The sequence below is a fragment of the Petaurus breviceps genome, unplaced genomic scaffold, assembly GCF_028583685.1.
Source record: "Petaurus breviceps papuanus isolate PSGF00001 unplaced genomic scaffold, PetGlider_PUasm1.0 90386, whole genome shotgun sequence".
In the NCBI taxonomy this organism is placed as follows: Eukaryota; Metazoa; Chordata; class Mammalia; order Diprotodontia; family Petauridae; genus Petaurus; species Petaurus breviceps.
The window spans coordinates 813,445-829,132 of NW_027187236.1; the positions used below are offsets into that span (position 1 = coordinate 813,445).

The 15,688-nt window shown below is 43.4% G+C and overlaps 1 protein-coding gene across 4 annotated transcripts in view; it reads right to left on the minus strand.

Moving 5' to 3' along the window:
• ATP2B3 (ATPase plasma membrane Ca2+ transporting 3) overlaps positions 1-15,688 on the minus strand; it is a 114,063-nt gene that overhangs the window by 39,673 nt on the left and 58,702 nt on the right. For all 4 annotated transcript variants that reach the window (XM_069108471.1, XM_069108470.1, XM_069108472.1 and 1 more), the window contains 3 exons: positions 14,017-14,259; positions 13,156-13,397; positions 10,892-11,126 (listed from right to left, as the gene is read on the minus strand). In XM_069108471.1, the coding sequence (XP_068964572.1) occupies positions 10,892-11,126; positions 13,156-13,397; positions 14,017-14,259 (720 nt within the window). The remainder of the gene's footprint in view (positions 1-10,891; positions 11,127-13,155; positions 13,398-14,016; positions 14,260-15,688) is intronic.

Sequence of the window (15,688 nt, forward strand, 5' to 3'; positions counted from 1 at the left end):
TCTTCTGGGACTTGAGGATCTGTGGAGCAAGAAAGGCTGGTACAAACCCAAGCATTGCCTTCCCCCCTTCCATATGCTCAGCCTCAGCTTCCCAAACTGGGGAGCCCTCTGTCCCACATCTGGGGTAAGGATGACCAATTTTCATGGGGTGGAATGCCAAGAGCCACTTAGAACAAACAGGATGGAGGTCTGAGGTCTTTGTTTTCAGTTTGAGTGCCTACTGGGGAGATGGTATCTGCCCTTGACACTTTTTATAATCTAGTTGGGGTGGCAAGATGCAACCAAGGACAAGTTATTCAGCAATACCAGATAGTTTATGCTAAGTGAGAGTTTAATAAGCTGCAAAGATAGGCAATGAGGCCTATGGAAGGTGCGTTTTTTTGGGGAAGACAATGGGGGTTGGGATAGGTAGAGAGGGCTTCCTGAGGGCAAACTGAGTCTTGAAAGACAGGCAGGGAGGAGGGAAGGGAGTGTAGTGGTCGGATGAGGGAAGACAGTGAGATGGGAAAGGGCCTGACATATTTCAGGGATGTAAGAAACCTGATTTGGAAGGAGAGAATGTGTGTTTGTATAGCATGTGCAAGGAGGTTGACTGGGGCTAGATATGAAAAGCCTTAAATGTCAAGCTAAGTAACAGATGCAGCTAGGTGGCACTGTAGTGGATACAGCACTTGGCCTGGAGTCAGGAAAGCTAAGTTCAAATCCCGTCTCAGACACTTCATAGCTGTGTGACTCTGGACAAGTCACTTAACCTTGTTTGCCTCAGTGTCCTCATCGGTAAAATGAGCTGGAAAGGGAAATGGGAAACTATTCCAGTATCTTTGCCAAGAAAGCCCCCAAAACGGGGACATGAAGAGTTGGACATGACTCAAAAATGACTCAACAACAGAAACCACAAAGTTCTTGTTTGTGTTGTAGCAGTTACTAAATGCATAGAGAAACAGGGAATGTACCTTACCAGCTTCATTAGCAATGCCATTGTCCTGGTATTGTAAAATTGTCTTTTCTCCATGTGCCCTCCACACCCTCCTCCCCCTTTCAGTGGCCTCATGAGCTCATGCAGTAAATTCATTCTACACAACAGCAGTTGCAATTATAACCTCTGGAAGAATAGAATCATCCACTTGTCTGGAAAATTAATTTTATACCTTCAAAAACATTTTAAAGTGTCAAGGTAGGATTTGGCAGTCTTCTGGAAGAAGGCCTGCCTTCAAGTGCCATTTAAAGTGATTGCATTGCAGTCTTTTCTATCTGCAGCTTTTGGACCACTCAATATTTAAATATTTTACTCTTAGGTTTGTCATTAAAACAGTTCAAAACTAACTTTTGTAGACTAGTCTGCCAAAAATGCAAAACCAGAAATTTTCTATTAAGTTAACAACAATATTATATTAACATCTAGAATAATACTATTTTCTGCTGCCTTTTCTTGTCTGCATTGTACTTGTAAGTGAAGAAAATATATACACATGTGAATACTTCATAAAATACATACACAGTGCATCTTTGCATGTAATTAGCATGTTACATTTTTAATTAGTGCACACATTATTAGTCATATTTTTGTGTTAATATTTTTAAAAAATTAAAGTAAAAAAAAAAGAGCCCTCATCACCTTCACTTCTGAGATTCCCTAGGTCCCCTCAAGACACATCTTCTTTCTTGTTCAATTCTCCTAGATCCCCGTGTGATCTTCCATCTCAATTACATTGCATTTGCTTTACAGATATTTTATATGTATTTATATGAGTATGTGTTGTTTCTGTCAGTCACCCCACAAACATTTCTTAAATGCTTACAATGTGCTTCTTAAGTGCCAGGCACTGTGCTAACGGTTGTGGATACAAAGAAAGGCCAAAGACAATCCTTGCCCTTAAGGAGCTCCTGGTCTAATGGGGGAGACAACAGGCTCACAACTACATACAAACAAGCTAAAATTGGAGATAATCAATAGAGAGAAAGCATTAGAACTAAAGAGGTTTAGAAGGTCAGATTTTAGTTGGGACTTGAAGGAAGCCAGGGAAGCCAGGAGGTGGAGATGAGGAAGGAGGGAATTGGAAGCATAAAGGACAGCCAGAGAAAATGCCCAGAGTCAGGAGATGGAGTTCTATATTTGAGGAACTGCAAGTTAGCCAGTATCACTGGATGGAAGAGTATATGGAGGAGAGGAAGGTGTAAAATACCTGGAAAGGTAGGGAGAGGCCAGGTTGTGAAGGGCTTTCAAAGCTAAAGAGGATTTTATATTTGATCCTGAAGGAAACACAGAGTCACTGAAGTTAATAGAATAGGGAGGCTGGTAGGGAGGTGGCCCGGTCAGACCTTTGCTTTAGGAAGATCAATCTGACAACTAAGTGGATGGAATGGGGAGAGACTTGTGTCAGGGAAATCAACTGGAAGGCTGTTGCAATAGCTGATGTTTGAGGTAGTGAAAATCTGCCCTGGCAGTGTCGGAGGACAGAAAGGCTTATGCGAGGGATTTGGGGAAAGTCAAATCAACAGGATTTGGCAGTAGATTGGATATGGGTGCAGATTCAGATGAAGAGTTGAGAATCACACCTATAGGATGGCTAGGTGGTGCAGTGAATGGAGCACCGGCCCTGGAGTCAGGAGGACATGAATTCAAATCTGGCCTCAGATACTTAACACTTACTAGCTGTGTGAGCTTGGGCAAGTCACTTAACCCCAATTGCCCTGCCTTCCCCACTCCTAGAAAAACAAAAACACAACAAAACAAAAAAGAATCACACCTATGGTGTGAACCCAAGTGACTGAAAGGATGGTGGTGCCCTCAACAGTAACAGGGAAACTAGAGGAGAAAGATAATGAGTTCAGTTTTGGACATTTTGAGATGTCCAGTAGGCAGTTGGAGATGGAGACTGGAGATCAACTGAGCAGTTAGGGCTGGATAAGTAGATTTGAGAATCATCAGCATAGAGATGCTAATTGAATTCATCAAAGTGGATGAAATGAAATGAAATAGGATAGAGGGAGTGACCTGGATGAAGATTCAGCAAAGGAGATTGCTAATACAAGGCAAGGTCCTAGAGCACAAAGCCGATCTCAGTTTTGTCTCCCTAAAGCCTAGCACAGTGTCTTGCACATAGTAGGTTCTTAATAAACGATGGTAGACTGAATGGATCCATCTTGTGATCAAAAAGGTGGAGTCCATGTCAGTCGCTTCTTAGTCTCTGCTGCCACCAAGTGGCAGCTAAGAGTTATACACCCATAGAATCGGAGTTCGAAGAAAGCTCAGAAGGAAAGAATCCAACTTTCCTGATCCTGTCAGGAATCCCCTCTACAGGATATATGACAGAGGCTTGAAGTTCCTCGATAAGCTCCTCATGAGGTAGTGTTCCCCATTGTTGGACACTTTTGATTTTTTTTCTTATCATGAGTTTGAAATCACCTCCCCTGAAATTTCTATCCATTGGTTCCAGTACTGCCCTTTAGAAGAAATTTTTAATCCTTTCAAATACTGGAAAATAGCTACCATGTGAGCCATACTTCTTTTTTCCTTCGGAATAACCATCTCCAACTCTTTCAGATAACTCTTAAATGGCATGCTCACTGACAGTAAGCTTAGAGGCCCATCAAGACCCTGGAGTCTTTTTCATATAAATTATATGATTACTCCCCGTGTAACTTTGCATTGTAGTCAAAACAACTGCATTCCTCTAGACTTACGGGTTTGAGGATCCTTCAAAGGGAAAACACTTGGGGAAAAAAAGATGACTGCTGTTCGAACATTCATGAGACCTTTTCTGGTCCCCTCAGGTGCTACCTTTGTATGCATTTGGTATACATTCTGTATACATTTATATGTGAACACATTAGAATGTAAGCTCCTTGAGGGAAGTGTTTTTTTCCCCCAATTTTTTCTCTTTTTTTTGGCCGCATTTAGACCAATGCTTAGAACCTAGCAAGCACATAATAAATGCTTATTGACTGATAAATTTTTACAGACCTGCACAATACACATGACTCACAGAGCCAATGAAGGGGAGCATCCAAGTTTGTTCCTATATACTGTAGCTTTTTCTCTTTCCTTGGCTCTGGCCCCAATTAACCCTAACTCTACTTATTCTACAAAGCCTGTTCTTAGCAACTCCTTTACTGGGTCTAGGAGGTTTGGTCCAAGAATGCCTTTGTTTGTCACTGCTATTCCATTGCTGCTACCTCTTGTTTCTTAAGCTCCCAGATTGGCACAGGAACTTCCTGATGCCCAGGGGCTGCCATCCCTGAGGCTATGTGGGTCCTTCGAGGAGTCTCACAGATGTAAAGGTTTCCACTTTAGTTAATCAAGGCTGTCTCTGTGGGAGCTCTCTGAATCTCTCCCTCTCCACCTCCCTAGTTCTTTTTAAAAAGTCAAAGCCCTTAGCATTTAAGGCCAAACTAGCTTTCATCTTGAGCTTTTTTCCTTTATTCTCTTCATCTTCTGGCTCTCACTGAGCCCTGGCTCTCCCTCGATGATACAGCCCTCCTTTCCCTGCTCCCTACCCCCAACCTTTCCAGCACTGGCTGCACTTTCATTCATAACTCTTCTCTCACCTCTTCCTGACTCACTAGCCAAGGTGGGAAGTTGGATTATTCCTTGTTCCCCACTGTCAGTTCCAGGCTCTTCCTTCACCACATTCACTCAGTAGCTTCTCTTTCTTTGAAGTGTACTTGATGCAAATTCATCACCCAATCTAGGTCCTAGTGGCTTACCCAAAGCTATCTGCCTTCCTTCTTTAATGATTTTAGTCCCTGGCACAGTTTTTCTCTCTTCTCCAACTCCTGCTTTCATGCTAGGGGCTTCAACATAGATATTGATATTTTTCTCAAATCCTCTAGCCTTTCAGTTTTTCAATGCCTTCACCCCACCTCAACTCCACCCAAAGATGTTCATAGCCTTAATTTTGCTATTGCTCACAAGCATTCCACTTCTATGTTCGTGAGCTCTGAAATTCCCTTCTCTGATCACGATCTGTCATCATTTCATCTTTCCTTTCCTCCTTAGGACTTTTAACCCTGTTCTTTATCCTCACTGTAACCTACGATCCCTCTGTCTATTAGTTCTTTTCCTGGCCATCACTCCTGCATTGGCTGCATTTTCTTTCCTTCTCTTTCTTAAACCTTGGTATATCAATTCAGCTCGACACTAGAGTTCCTTGCTATGTTTCAACCTGAGATTCTACCTTCCAGAGGCAAACATGTGGTGTAGTGAGTAAATAGAGTTTTGGGCCTGAAGTCAGGAAGACTTGAGTTTAAATCTAGCCTCAGACACTTACTAGTTGTGGTACCCTGGACAAGGCACCAACCCCCCCCCGCTCTGCTTTGGTTTCCTCAACTGTAAAATGAGTATAATGAAGGCATCTACCCTCCAGAGTTGCTGTGGGGATCAAATAAGACAATATTTGTAAAGTGATTAGCACAATGTCTGGCACATAGTAAATCCTCAGTTAAATGCTTTTTTCCTTCATTCTACATGCCTCCTTCAGTCCTATTCAGACAGGACTGAATGGAGCTATAGAGAGTCACAAAACCCATGCTGCCTGGGTCCACTACATATTTATGTTACATAACCTCAACTGGACCCTCCCCAAAGCAAGGTAAATCTTTTCTACCTCCTTGATATATTTTCTCTCTCTATCAATACAATAGGCACTACAAGACTTTTCATCCCTTCTCAACCATCCCAAGATACTCCCTCCCCACCTTACCCCTCCCTCTTAGCTGAGGACCTTCAGTAAAAAAATGAAGTCCCTTTGCTAAAAGCTCCCTCTTCTCCCATCCACTTTATCTCAAATCATGCAGACATTTTCCCCCAGTGTCTCCTTCATCTCTGTCTAACATGATGAGGTGGTCTTCCCCTTGACAAGGCTGATTCCTGTACAGGAATCATTTTTTTTTTGAGGCAATGGAGTTAAGTGACTTTCTCAGGGCTACACAGCTAGTAAATATCTGAGGTTGCATTTGAACTCAGGCCCTCCTGACTCTAGGGCTGGTGCTCTATCCACTGTAGCACCACCTAGCTGTCCTTACATGAATCCCACCCCATCCTATTCCATCTTTTCCAGATAATTGTCCCCTCTATTATTCCCACTTTCTCTCTAATCTTGTCTCTTCTCATTTGCTCTTTCTCTGTTTCCTACAAACATACCCATGTCTTTCTCATTCTTAAAAATCCTTCACTTGATTCCATCATCCTTGCTAGCTATCATTCTATAGCTCTTCTCTCATTCTTAGTGAAACTCCTTGAGAAAGCCATCTACACTCACGATATCAACATCTTCTCTTCTCACTCTCTTTTAAACTCTCTACAATCTTGCTTCCAACCTCATCATTGAACTGAAACTGCTCTCTTCAAAGTCACCCCTGACCTCTTAATTGCCACATTCTCAATCCTCATCCTTCTTGACCTTTCTGAATTCTTTGACACTATCAATTGCCCTCTTCTCTTGGATACTCTTGTCCAAGGATGGGGAACCTGCAGCCTTGAGATCACATGTGATCTTCTAGGTCCTTGGGTGAGGCCTTCTGACTGAGTCCAAATTTTACGGAACAAATCCTTTTATTAAGGGGTTTTGTTCTGTGAAGCTTGGATTTGTCCAAAGGGCCACCCTTGAAGACCTAGAGGGCCACATGTGGCCTTGAGGCTGCAGGTTCTCCACCCTTGGTCTAGCCTCTCTAGGTTTTCTGTTCTCTCCTTGTTCTTTTCCTACCTGTCTGGCCACTACTTTGCTGGATTGTCTTCATCCAGGTCACTCCCATTAATCTTGAGTATCACCCCCCAAGGCTCTGTCTTGAACCCTCTTCTCCCTCTGTACTATTTTGTTTGGTGATCTCATCACTTCCCCTGGGTTCAATTATAGACTCTATGCAGATGGGACCCAGATTTTTGTATCCAGTTCTAACCTGTCTCCAGAGTTCTAGTCTTGAGTCAGCAACTGCTTATTAGCAATCTCAAACCAAATGTTCCATAGGTACTTCAAGTTCAACATGTCTCAACCTGAACTTCTTATCTTCCCCCTCCCCCAACAATCTCCTCCCAATTCTAAGCTTCTCAACATCCTCCAAGTCACACAGGCTTCCAACCTTGTTGTCGTTCTCTTCTCCTCTTTAATTTGTGGTTGAGTCTTGTCATTTCACCATTGTCTTTCACAACGTCTCTCATTTATTGTCCCCTTCTCTACACTTACACAATCACCACTTTGATGGAGGTCTTCATCACCTCACACCTGGACTATTGCAATAACCTACCAGTTGATCTCTCTGCCTTGAGTCTCTCTCCACTCTAGTCCATCTTCCACTTAGCTGACAGTGATCTTCCCACTCAACAGACTTCAGTGGCTCCCTATTACCTAAGCTATTTCACTGAACTGAATACTCTCCTTCCCTGGCTTCTGTGCCACAGCTGGCTCTCCTCTTGCCTGTCTGGTTGCTCCTTAGTATGCAAGTACCTTGGGGCTCTGTCTAGGGACATCTCTTCTCATTCTCTAGCCTATCTCTCGAGGGTATCGTTCACTCACATGGGTTCAGTAATCATCCCTACGCTGAAGATTCCCAGCTTGACATATCCAGCCCTGGTATTTTCCTTGAGTTCTATTTGAATATGAATAACTATATTTGGGACTTCTTGAACTGGATGTCACAAAGGCACCTCAAACCCTACATGTCGAAAACAGAATTCATGATTTCCTACCCTGTCCCCCAAACCTAATCCTCCTTCAATCCTGCCAGTTTCTGTGAGGGCCCCACCATCTTTCTCTTCTCCTAGGTTTGAACTCTCAGCATCCTCCTCCTCTTCCCCATATCCAGCCAGTTGCTAAGTTCTACTGATTGGTCCTCCATAATATCTCTCCCACCTATCCACTTCTCTTCTCTCACATGGATGCCACTCTAATTCAGATCTTTGTTACTTCTCTCCTAGACTGTAGCAACAGACTTCTAGTTGGTCTCTCTGCTTCAAATCTCTGTCCTCTCCAATTCAGCCTCCATCCAATTTATCATTTTAAATTATCTTTCATGTCTTTTACATCACTTTCATTTTCCAATTTTCCACCTCTTTTCCCATCCAGCAAGCCATCCTTTGTAACAAAGAATATAAGAAGGGGAGAAGAAAGCATTATAGCAAAACTAAATAACAACATTAACTGAGTCCGACTGTATAAAATATTCCATACCCATAGTCCTCCATCTTTGCCACAAAGGGAGGTGTAACCTTTGTCTCTCAGACTCCTTGGCTTCCTTTGATGCCTAACTCTTGTGTTACCACCTGCAGGAAGCATTTGCATCTTCTTCCTCCTGAGATAATTCTTATCTATTTACATATATACACATGATGCATTCTACCCAGCCCAAACCTGAAGAAATGGAAAGCTCTTGAGGGCAGGAACTGGTTCTGATTTTTCTGTTTGTATCCCAGCACTTGGAGAAGTATGTGGCATATGTACAATAGGGACCTAGAGAAATGCTTGTTGTGTTGAGCCTGTTTCAGCTCTTCTGATTTCCAAGGCACCACTGTGCAATGGTGAGAGCCCTGGGCTGAAAGTCAAGAGACCTGAGTTTCTAGTCTTGCCTGTGTTACTTTGGAGTTGGGTGACCTTGAGCTAGTCATCTATCTTCTCTGAGCCTTAGGCTCTCAAGTGTCAGAGAGATTCAATCTGGAAGAGCTCCAAGATCCCGTCCAGCTTGAACATTCTCAGAGTCTAGGAGATCAGGGGTAGAATTCAAGGCCCAGGGGGCCCCAAGGAGGTCAGCTACAGAACTGTTTGTAAAGGGTGGCAGCAGCACTGGCCAGCTTTGCACGCCTAAGCACAGATGCACATGCACACACAGGCAAACACCAAACATGGAGAAGGAACCACACTAGGGCTGAGGCCAACAAGTGGCCAGTTATTCAGGGCATGTTTACAATCCTGAAAGGCTTTGGCAGAATGAGGCCAGGTTGCTATGAATATCTTCTTTTTAGGTGTCTAACAAGCGCCCATTTACTTGGCCCGACAGAGGTGGGACCTTTATGTTTGGAGGGGGGTGGGTCTAAGTACAGCCAACCCCAATCCAAACATTCAAGTGGAAAAGTTTGCAAGTTTCTTCTTCAAAGCCCCCCCAAAGAACCATTTTGGAATGTGGAGAGCTTAATATAAAAATAAATGAGGGAACATAGAGCAAATAATGAATGGAAAACATTATCTGGAAAAAAGGAAGCAAGGAAAGTCCATGAAAAGTCCAGTTGCTGCTCTGTGATTTTGGATGAGACCCAGAGAGGAGAGGTTACCTGCCTAAGGTCACACAGTTAGTTGGTATCATGATTAGAACTCAAATCCAGGTATTCTCAGCTTCCTCTCTTGGGTGGTTAGGGAAGGGTTCCTGAAAAGGCATACCTTGAAGGATTAAGAGAAGGAGCAGGGAGGCAGCATTCCAAAGGAAAGGAATGGCTTTTGAATAAAGGTTTCAGCTCTATTCCTATTTTGCTGTGTGGCATTAATGAAGTTACCTTCCCTCTCTGGGCTCAGTTTCCTCACCTATAAAATGAGGGATTTGGATGAGATGATATCAAGGTTTCTCCTGGTTCCAATACTCTATGGTTGTTTGGTGGCTATCTATCCATCCATCCATCCAATTATCTTCCATCATCCATCCATCCATCCGTCCGTCCGTCCGTCCGTCCGTCTGTCTGTCTATCATTGACTTTTTTTCCCTAAAACCCATGTTGTCTAACCCCAGTTGAATTAATTATTACTTGGCTCTAAAAGAACAGAAGTGCTTAAAACTATAATCAATCCATTTTCAGAATCCAGGACATACCAGCCGTACTCCTGGTCCATTTTCATGGTTCCTCAGTCCAGGATATAGCCTTCAATGGGGGCCCCAGAGGGGCCCCAGTCACTCCCACAAACTACATCCTCCCAGACTCAGAAACTGTCACAAATTTCAGCCCATCAATCAACCAGGCATTCAGTGAGTTTATACTGTGTGCCTAGTCTTGGGCTCTGTGATAGGGGGGAGCATGGAGGAGGAGACTTGGGGCTTGCTCCAAGAGGGTCCCCAGTCTGTTTGGGGAGATACATCTAATCCACAAACAGCACTCAGTGGGCAACTGAGGGTCAAATCCTGAATTACAAATGCTAAGGGCCAGAATAGCTGAGAGGAGTGAGAATGCAATGGAGAGTCGGGCTGGGGTATTAGCTAAGGCTTCCTGAAACAAGTGGGGTTTGAACTGTGGGTTGGATTAGGATGGGTATTCTGGTTGGAACAGCTAGAGTAAATGTCAGAATAAGGATGACATAGATGGGCTCCAGAGGAGAACAGATTTAGAATCAAAAGGGACTTAGAAGTCATTTGATCTGACTCCTTCATTCTAAGAAACTTACCAGCCTCTGTTTATCATTTCTTCCTGTCTGTTTGTTCTATGACAATATAGAAAGAAGTGCATTTAGTAGCCTAGATTGGAGAATGGGGGAAAGGTACCATTCTACATTTTCATATTAACAACAGAAGAGAATATCCCTTGGAGCAAGATATATGGAAATACCACACCTAGGCACAGATTAGTGCCTTCCAACGTCAAATGTTATTAACTGCTTCTTATAAGGGAAGAAAAGGAGTCTAATTGTTGGTAGGGGACAGGAGAAATTCAGAGTGCTGGAAAACCATGAGTTATAAAAGGCATCATGGTATATAGTAGAAAGAACACAGTACTTGACATCTGAAGACATCATGAAGACATGAAGATTTGAATCTCGGCTCTTTCAATTTACTAGCTATGTGACAGTGAGCAAGTCATTTTTACCTAACCTTCCTCTGTAAAACAGGGATAATAATACATAATGCTATCTTGGGAGGAAAGTACTTTGTAAGTCTTAAAGTTCAATTGAAATGGTAGGTATTCTTATGATTAAATCCCTACCTCAGGTCGGACGGGATCTTCGATACCGACAACAGCAATGCAGGTGAGTTCTCCCACAATCTCCGTCTCATTGTCCCATTCGGGCTCCTGGCCTGCAGGAAAGTCCCGGTAGGCAATGCAGATGGTACGTAGGCCATCACAGGCCATTGGCTCAATGATCTTCTTCACCATCTCATCCCTGTCCCGAGGACGGAAGCTGCGGAGTTCTCCATTGCTGTTTAAGATATTGGTGCATCTGGAGAAGTGAGGTGAAGGACACAAGTGTAGGAAAGGAGGGGGGAGAGGGAGGGAAAAACGAAACAGCAAAATTGATGAGAGAGTGAGTTGGTGAGAATCAAAACTTCCCTGTATTCCTCAATTCATGTAAGGTTGTTGCTAAACATAGTTTGAGAAGTGTTGCCACAAGTAGGTTTTCAGTTGGTTGGAATTTGAGTGGAAAAATACTAAGGATCTTCTGTCATCAAACTTTTAAAAATCCTAATTTTAAAAATTCAAAGTACCTAAGACTCCAGAGATGGGAGGGCCCTTATAACTTATCTAGTTCCCTGCTGACTATTCTCGTTGTTTCTTCTTTGTTCTTGAAGAGGACAGTGGCATCAGGAAGGTGATGCCAAGACTTGCAAGTGAACTGGACTTAAGTGAGGCAGGGGTGTGCAAAGTCACCAGCCTCACTTTCTGCTCTGGAGCCATCTGGACCCAGTGGTAAGATATAGAGCAGGATGACTGGCAATGGCCCCAGATGCAAAGGGGGACCTTGGTCTTTTTAAGCTAAGGGCTTTAACAGGTCTTAGTTTGTCTGAGGCAATGTCTCTTCAGTGATTAAGGCTAGGTAAAAATGAGGCAAAGAATGGCCTCTTTTACCTAGTCCAAAAAAAAAAATTCAATTTGGGAGGGGAAGACCCATAGGGTTTCTGGCCAAAACAGAAAGCCTATTAAAAGCAAGGAATGCAGAAGAAAAAAATTGATTTGGGAAATGATCAACTAGCTAAGAAGATGGAATCTGAGGATGGGATTTGGACTTCTGGGATACAGTTTAAAAGCTAAGAATGGGGATAGAGTTCACCTAACAATGGTGGTGAGGATGTATTTATTTGAAGTTTTGCAAGCTGACTCAAAAGGGCTTTAAACCAACAAAGTGTGGGGAGGGAGAAAACTACCTACCCACCTACCAAGATCATAGAGAGGAGAGTAGCAGCTAAAATATCCAACAATTCACAGCAGCGAAAGTCTAGCTGTAAAACCCACCACTCAAGGGCCCAAAGTTTAGGCAACAAGCAAGGAGGCATCACTGAGATTTGGTGGGACGAAATCCATGTCTATACTATAGAAATAGGATAAGCTGTAGGGCCTGGGGTAGCAATGAATGTTACAAAGATATTTTGAAAAAGTATTCCTCACTCATGAGAGGAAATGCAGAAATCAGGAGTAGAGGTGAAGGGGGAAGCTTGGTGGATAGCGTTTGAGACAAGATCAAAGGAGAGAGAAACAAAAATGATTTCGCCATTGGAGTGTACTTCAGACAACCTGGACAGAAAGAGGACATAGATGAAAAGTGTGGGAAACAGATCACAAGACTGGCACAGTAATGACAGGGGACTTAAATCATCCAGACATCTGTTGAAACTTTCTCTGACAAAAGTAGAGGAATGAATAACTTCTTACCTTGCCTTAATGATAATCCCACTTTCCAAAAGACAGAAGGATCATGACTAAGTTGTATCTATCTACACCTTCCCTTTCTCATAGCCACCACCCTAATCCAGGCCCTCTTCACCCAGCTTCATTGGAAAGACATAGTGCCCATTCTGTCATCTGTCATCTTCCCTGTCCTTCAAGGCCCAGGCCAAGTCCCACCTCATCTGACCACTCCTAGAGAGCAGCTTAGTGTGATGAAGGGAGTACTGGATTTGAAAACAGAGGACTTGGGTTTGAGTCTTGCCTCTGACACATCCTAGCCATATGACCCTGGGGCAAATCACTTAACATTTCAATACACAAAGCAACACTCTCTCATCCCTTGTTCTTTCTTTCTATTTCTGTCTCTAGGTATATAGATAGATATCCTAGAATAGAGGAATGTGAATGTGAGGAGCTTAGTCTGACTGAGGCAGAGGGGAGTTATCGCAGGAGGTAAGGGTTGCAAGTGGAAGTGGAAGGCCAGATGGTGGAGAACCTTGAAAGGCAGGCTGAAGAGCAGTGGGGAACCAATACAGGAATAAGTGACAGTCTCAAAGCCTAACAGAAGGTGGGGGGCCACTACTCACTTTTTGAGAAGGATTTCTGAAGCTCCTTTGCTGAACAGTCGGAAACCACCATCGGGCATACAGATGACAGTGCTCATTGACTTGCGGACGGAGTTGAAGGTATAAACCTTGTAAAGCTTCTGCTCAGGGATCTGGTCCCGTACTGGCTGGAAGTCCTGTTTCAAGTCCAGGACAAAACCCAGCAGGGCACACTCTGTTTTATTTCCGACCTGGCGTGGGAGGGCTCCTTCCTTCTCTGGAGGCTTGGGGGAGGAAGGACAATCGACTTGTCAAGCCAGGGAATCTTGGCTCACCGTCACTCACCCAGAACCATGCTCCTCGGCCCACCACCCACATATTTTTTTAATAAGCAACAAGCCATGTTTTAAGTTGATTTGTTTTTGCTGAATTTGGAGAAATGGCAAAAGCAGAGTACGGATTCATTTCACAAACTGAAGGCATTTTTATGTTTGGAGTACACACTGTCAGGATTCATTCTATCTTCACAGTGTCTGAGATTTTCAGGTACTTAACGTCACCTTTCCCTTCCACTCTATGAGCTCCCAGAGCCCTAGGATCAAGGAACTGGCAGGAACCTTGGGGGTCATCTAGTCTCCGTTCCTCCTCCCTAGTGCAGGGATTTCCATAACAGTTTTCTGACTGGAGGTCATTGATTTTTTCTGATGACCAGAGGGTCATTAGGGGCTGTCCACCTAAAGAGACATCCCCATTGTTGGAGAGCTCTCCTTACTAAGTAGTTCTTAACTAAAGCATAACGAGTGCTTGGCCAGTGGACAACTCCAACTAGAGTGACCCATGTGTCCCTGTTCCAGACAGGGGCCCCTCCCTACCCCTCTTTCCCACACTCTTTCCCAGACTTACTAGCACTTTGGTGGTGTAGGCACTGTTGATGGAAATGGCATGGACAAGTAGATCCAGGATTTTGGGGTTCAGGTTGTTGGTGTCGGGGATCTCTTTATAGTGTGTGTCACCCACATAGGACTGAACAACTGTCATGCGGTTGGTGGTGAGTGTTCCTGTCTTGTCTGAGCATATAGCCGTAGCATTGCCCATGGTCTCACAGGCATCCAGGTGGCGGACGAGGTTGTTATCTTTCATCATTTTCTGCAAATTGAAGGGGATGTTGATCACGCTACTTATTTAATTGTCCTCAATAAGGGTTGTTAGCCCTCAAAATGGTTTGTCTGAAATCACCTTGGGAACAACAACAACAAAACCCCAAACACTTAACAAGAGCCAGGCTCTTTGTTAACAACCCCTAATGGAGACAGCAGCCATTAGTCAAATCAACAGCTTATTAGGTGGAGAAAGAAATATTAACACAGTCTACTAACTGGCTGTAATTGATGGACACTATCTGTAGCAAATGCATTTGAAATGTCAGGATTTCCCTTTATAACATGAAATAAGTCTGGTAAGGAAGCATCTCAAAGTTTCCTGGGTCCCACCCATAAGTTACAGATTCCTAAACTTATTCCCTTCTCCATAGGATTCAAGATGAACCTTTCCCTAGGGGCCTAAGAACTCCCTCCTTACTAATGTCTGAAGTGGCCAGGGAACTCTTTAGGGTTAGAGAGTGGGGCAGACAGAAATAAGGAATTTGGGGCTGTTGGGATGATTGAACACTGGGATGGGTAACCAAGGGAGAGTGTGGAGTCTCCAGCTTCAGAAATCTTCCCAAGGAAAATCAATGAATGTCTCTCTTGGATAGCTTAGACTCTTGGGGCCCCTTCGAACTGTATGATGCTATTTTGGGCTTTGGAGATTCTAGTCTAGGATGTCCTGATTTTTTAGTCTATGATTTTGGATTCTCCCTTCCTCTCCTGGGGACTGACTCGACCACCTCCATCATAATTCTGGCTGGCAGTGGGGAGAGATTTGCCAGTGGGTGGGAAGGGAAAATCTTTTAGAGAAAGCTTTCCAAGCATCTCTGGACCATCCTAGAAAGTACTTTTTGGCTTTATGGGCCAGTCATAGAGATTAAATGCTTGTAGACCTAAAAGGGACCTTAGAAAAACATCTAGTTCAGTTCCCATATTTTTGATCCAATGACCCCAGCCTCCTGGCTGTTCCACGAACAAGACCTTCCATCTATTGGCTCCGGGTATTCTCTGTGGCTGTCCCCCATGCCATAATGCCCTCCTGCCTCTGCTCTGCCTACTGGCTTCTCTGGCTTCCTTTAAGTCCCAACTAAAATCCCACTTCCTACTGGAAGTTTATTCCAACCCCTCTTAATTCCCTCTGGTCATTATTTCATATTTATCATTTATAAAGCTTGTTTTGTATATATTGGTTTGTATAATCTCTCTCACATTAAATTGTAAACTCCTTGAGGGCAGGGACTGTATTTTGCCACTTTTTGTATCCCTGGTGCATAGCACAGTGCCTGGCATATAGTAGGAGCTTAATAAAGGTTTATGTATTATTATACAATATTGTACAGTATATTATATTATTTTGCTATTATGGTATTACAATATTGTATAACATTGTATTATAAAAGAAAAGAAAATAGGCACTTATAGGGAAATGG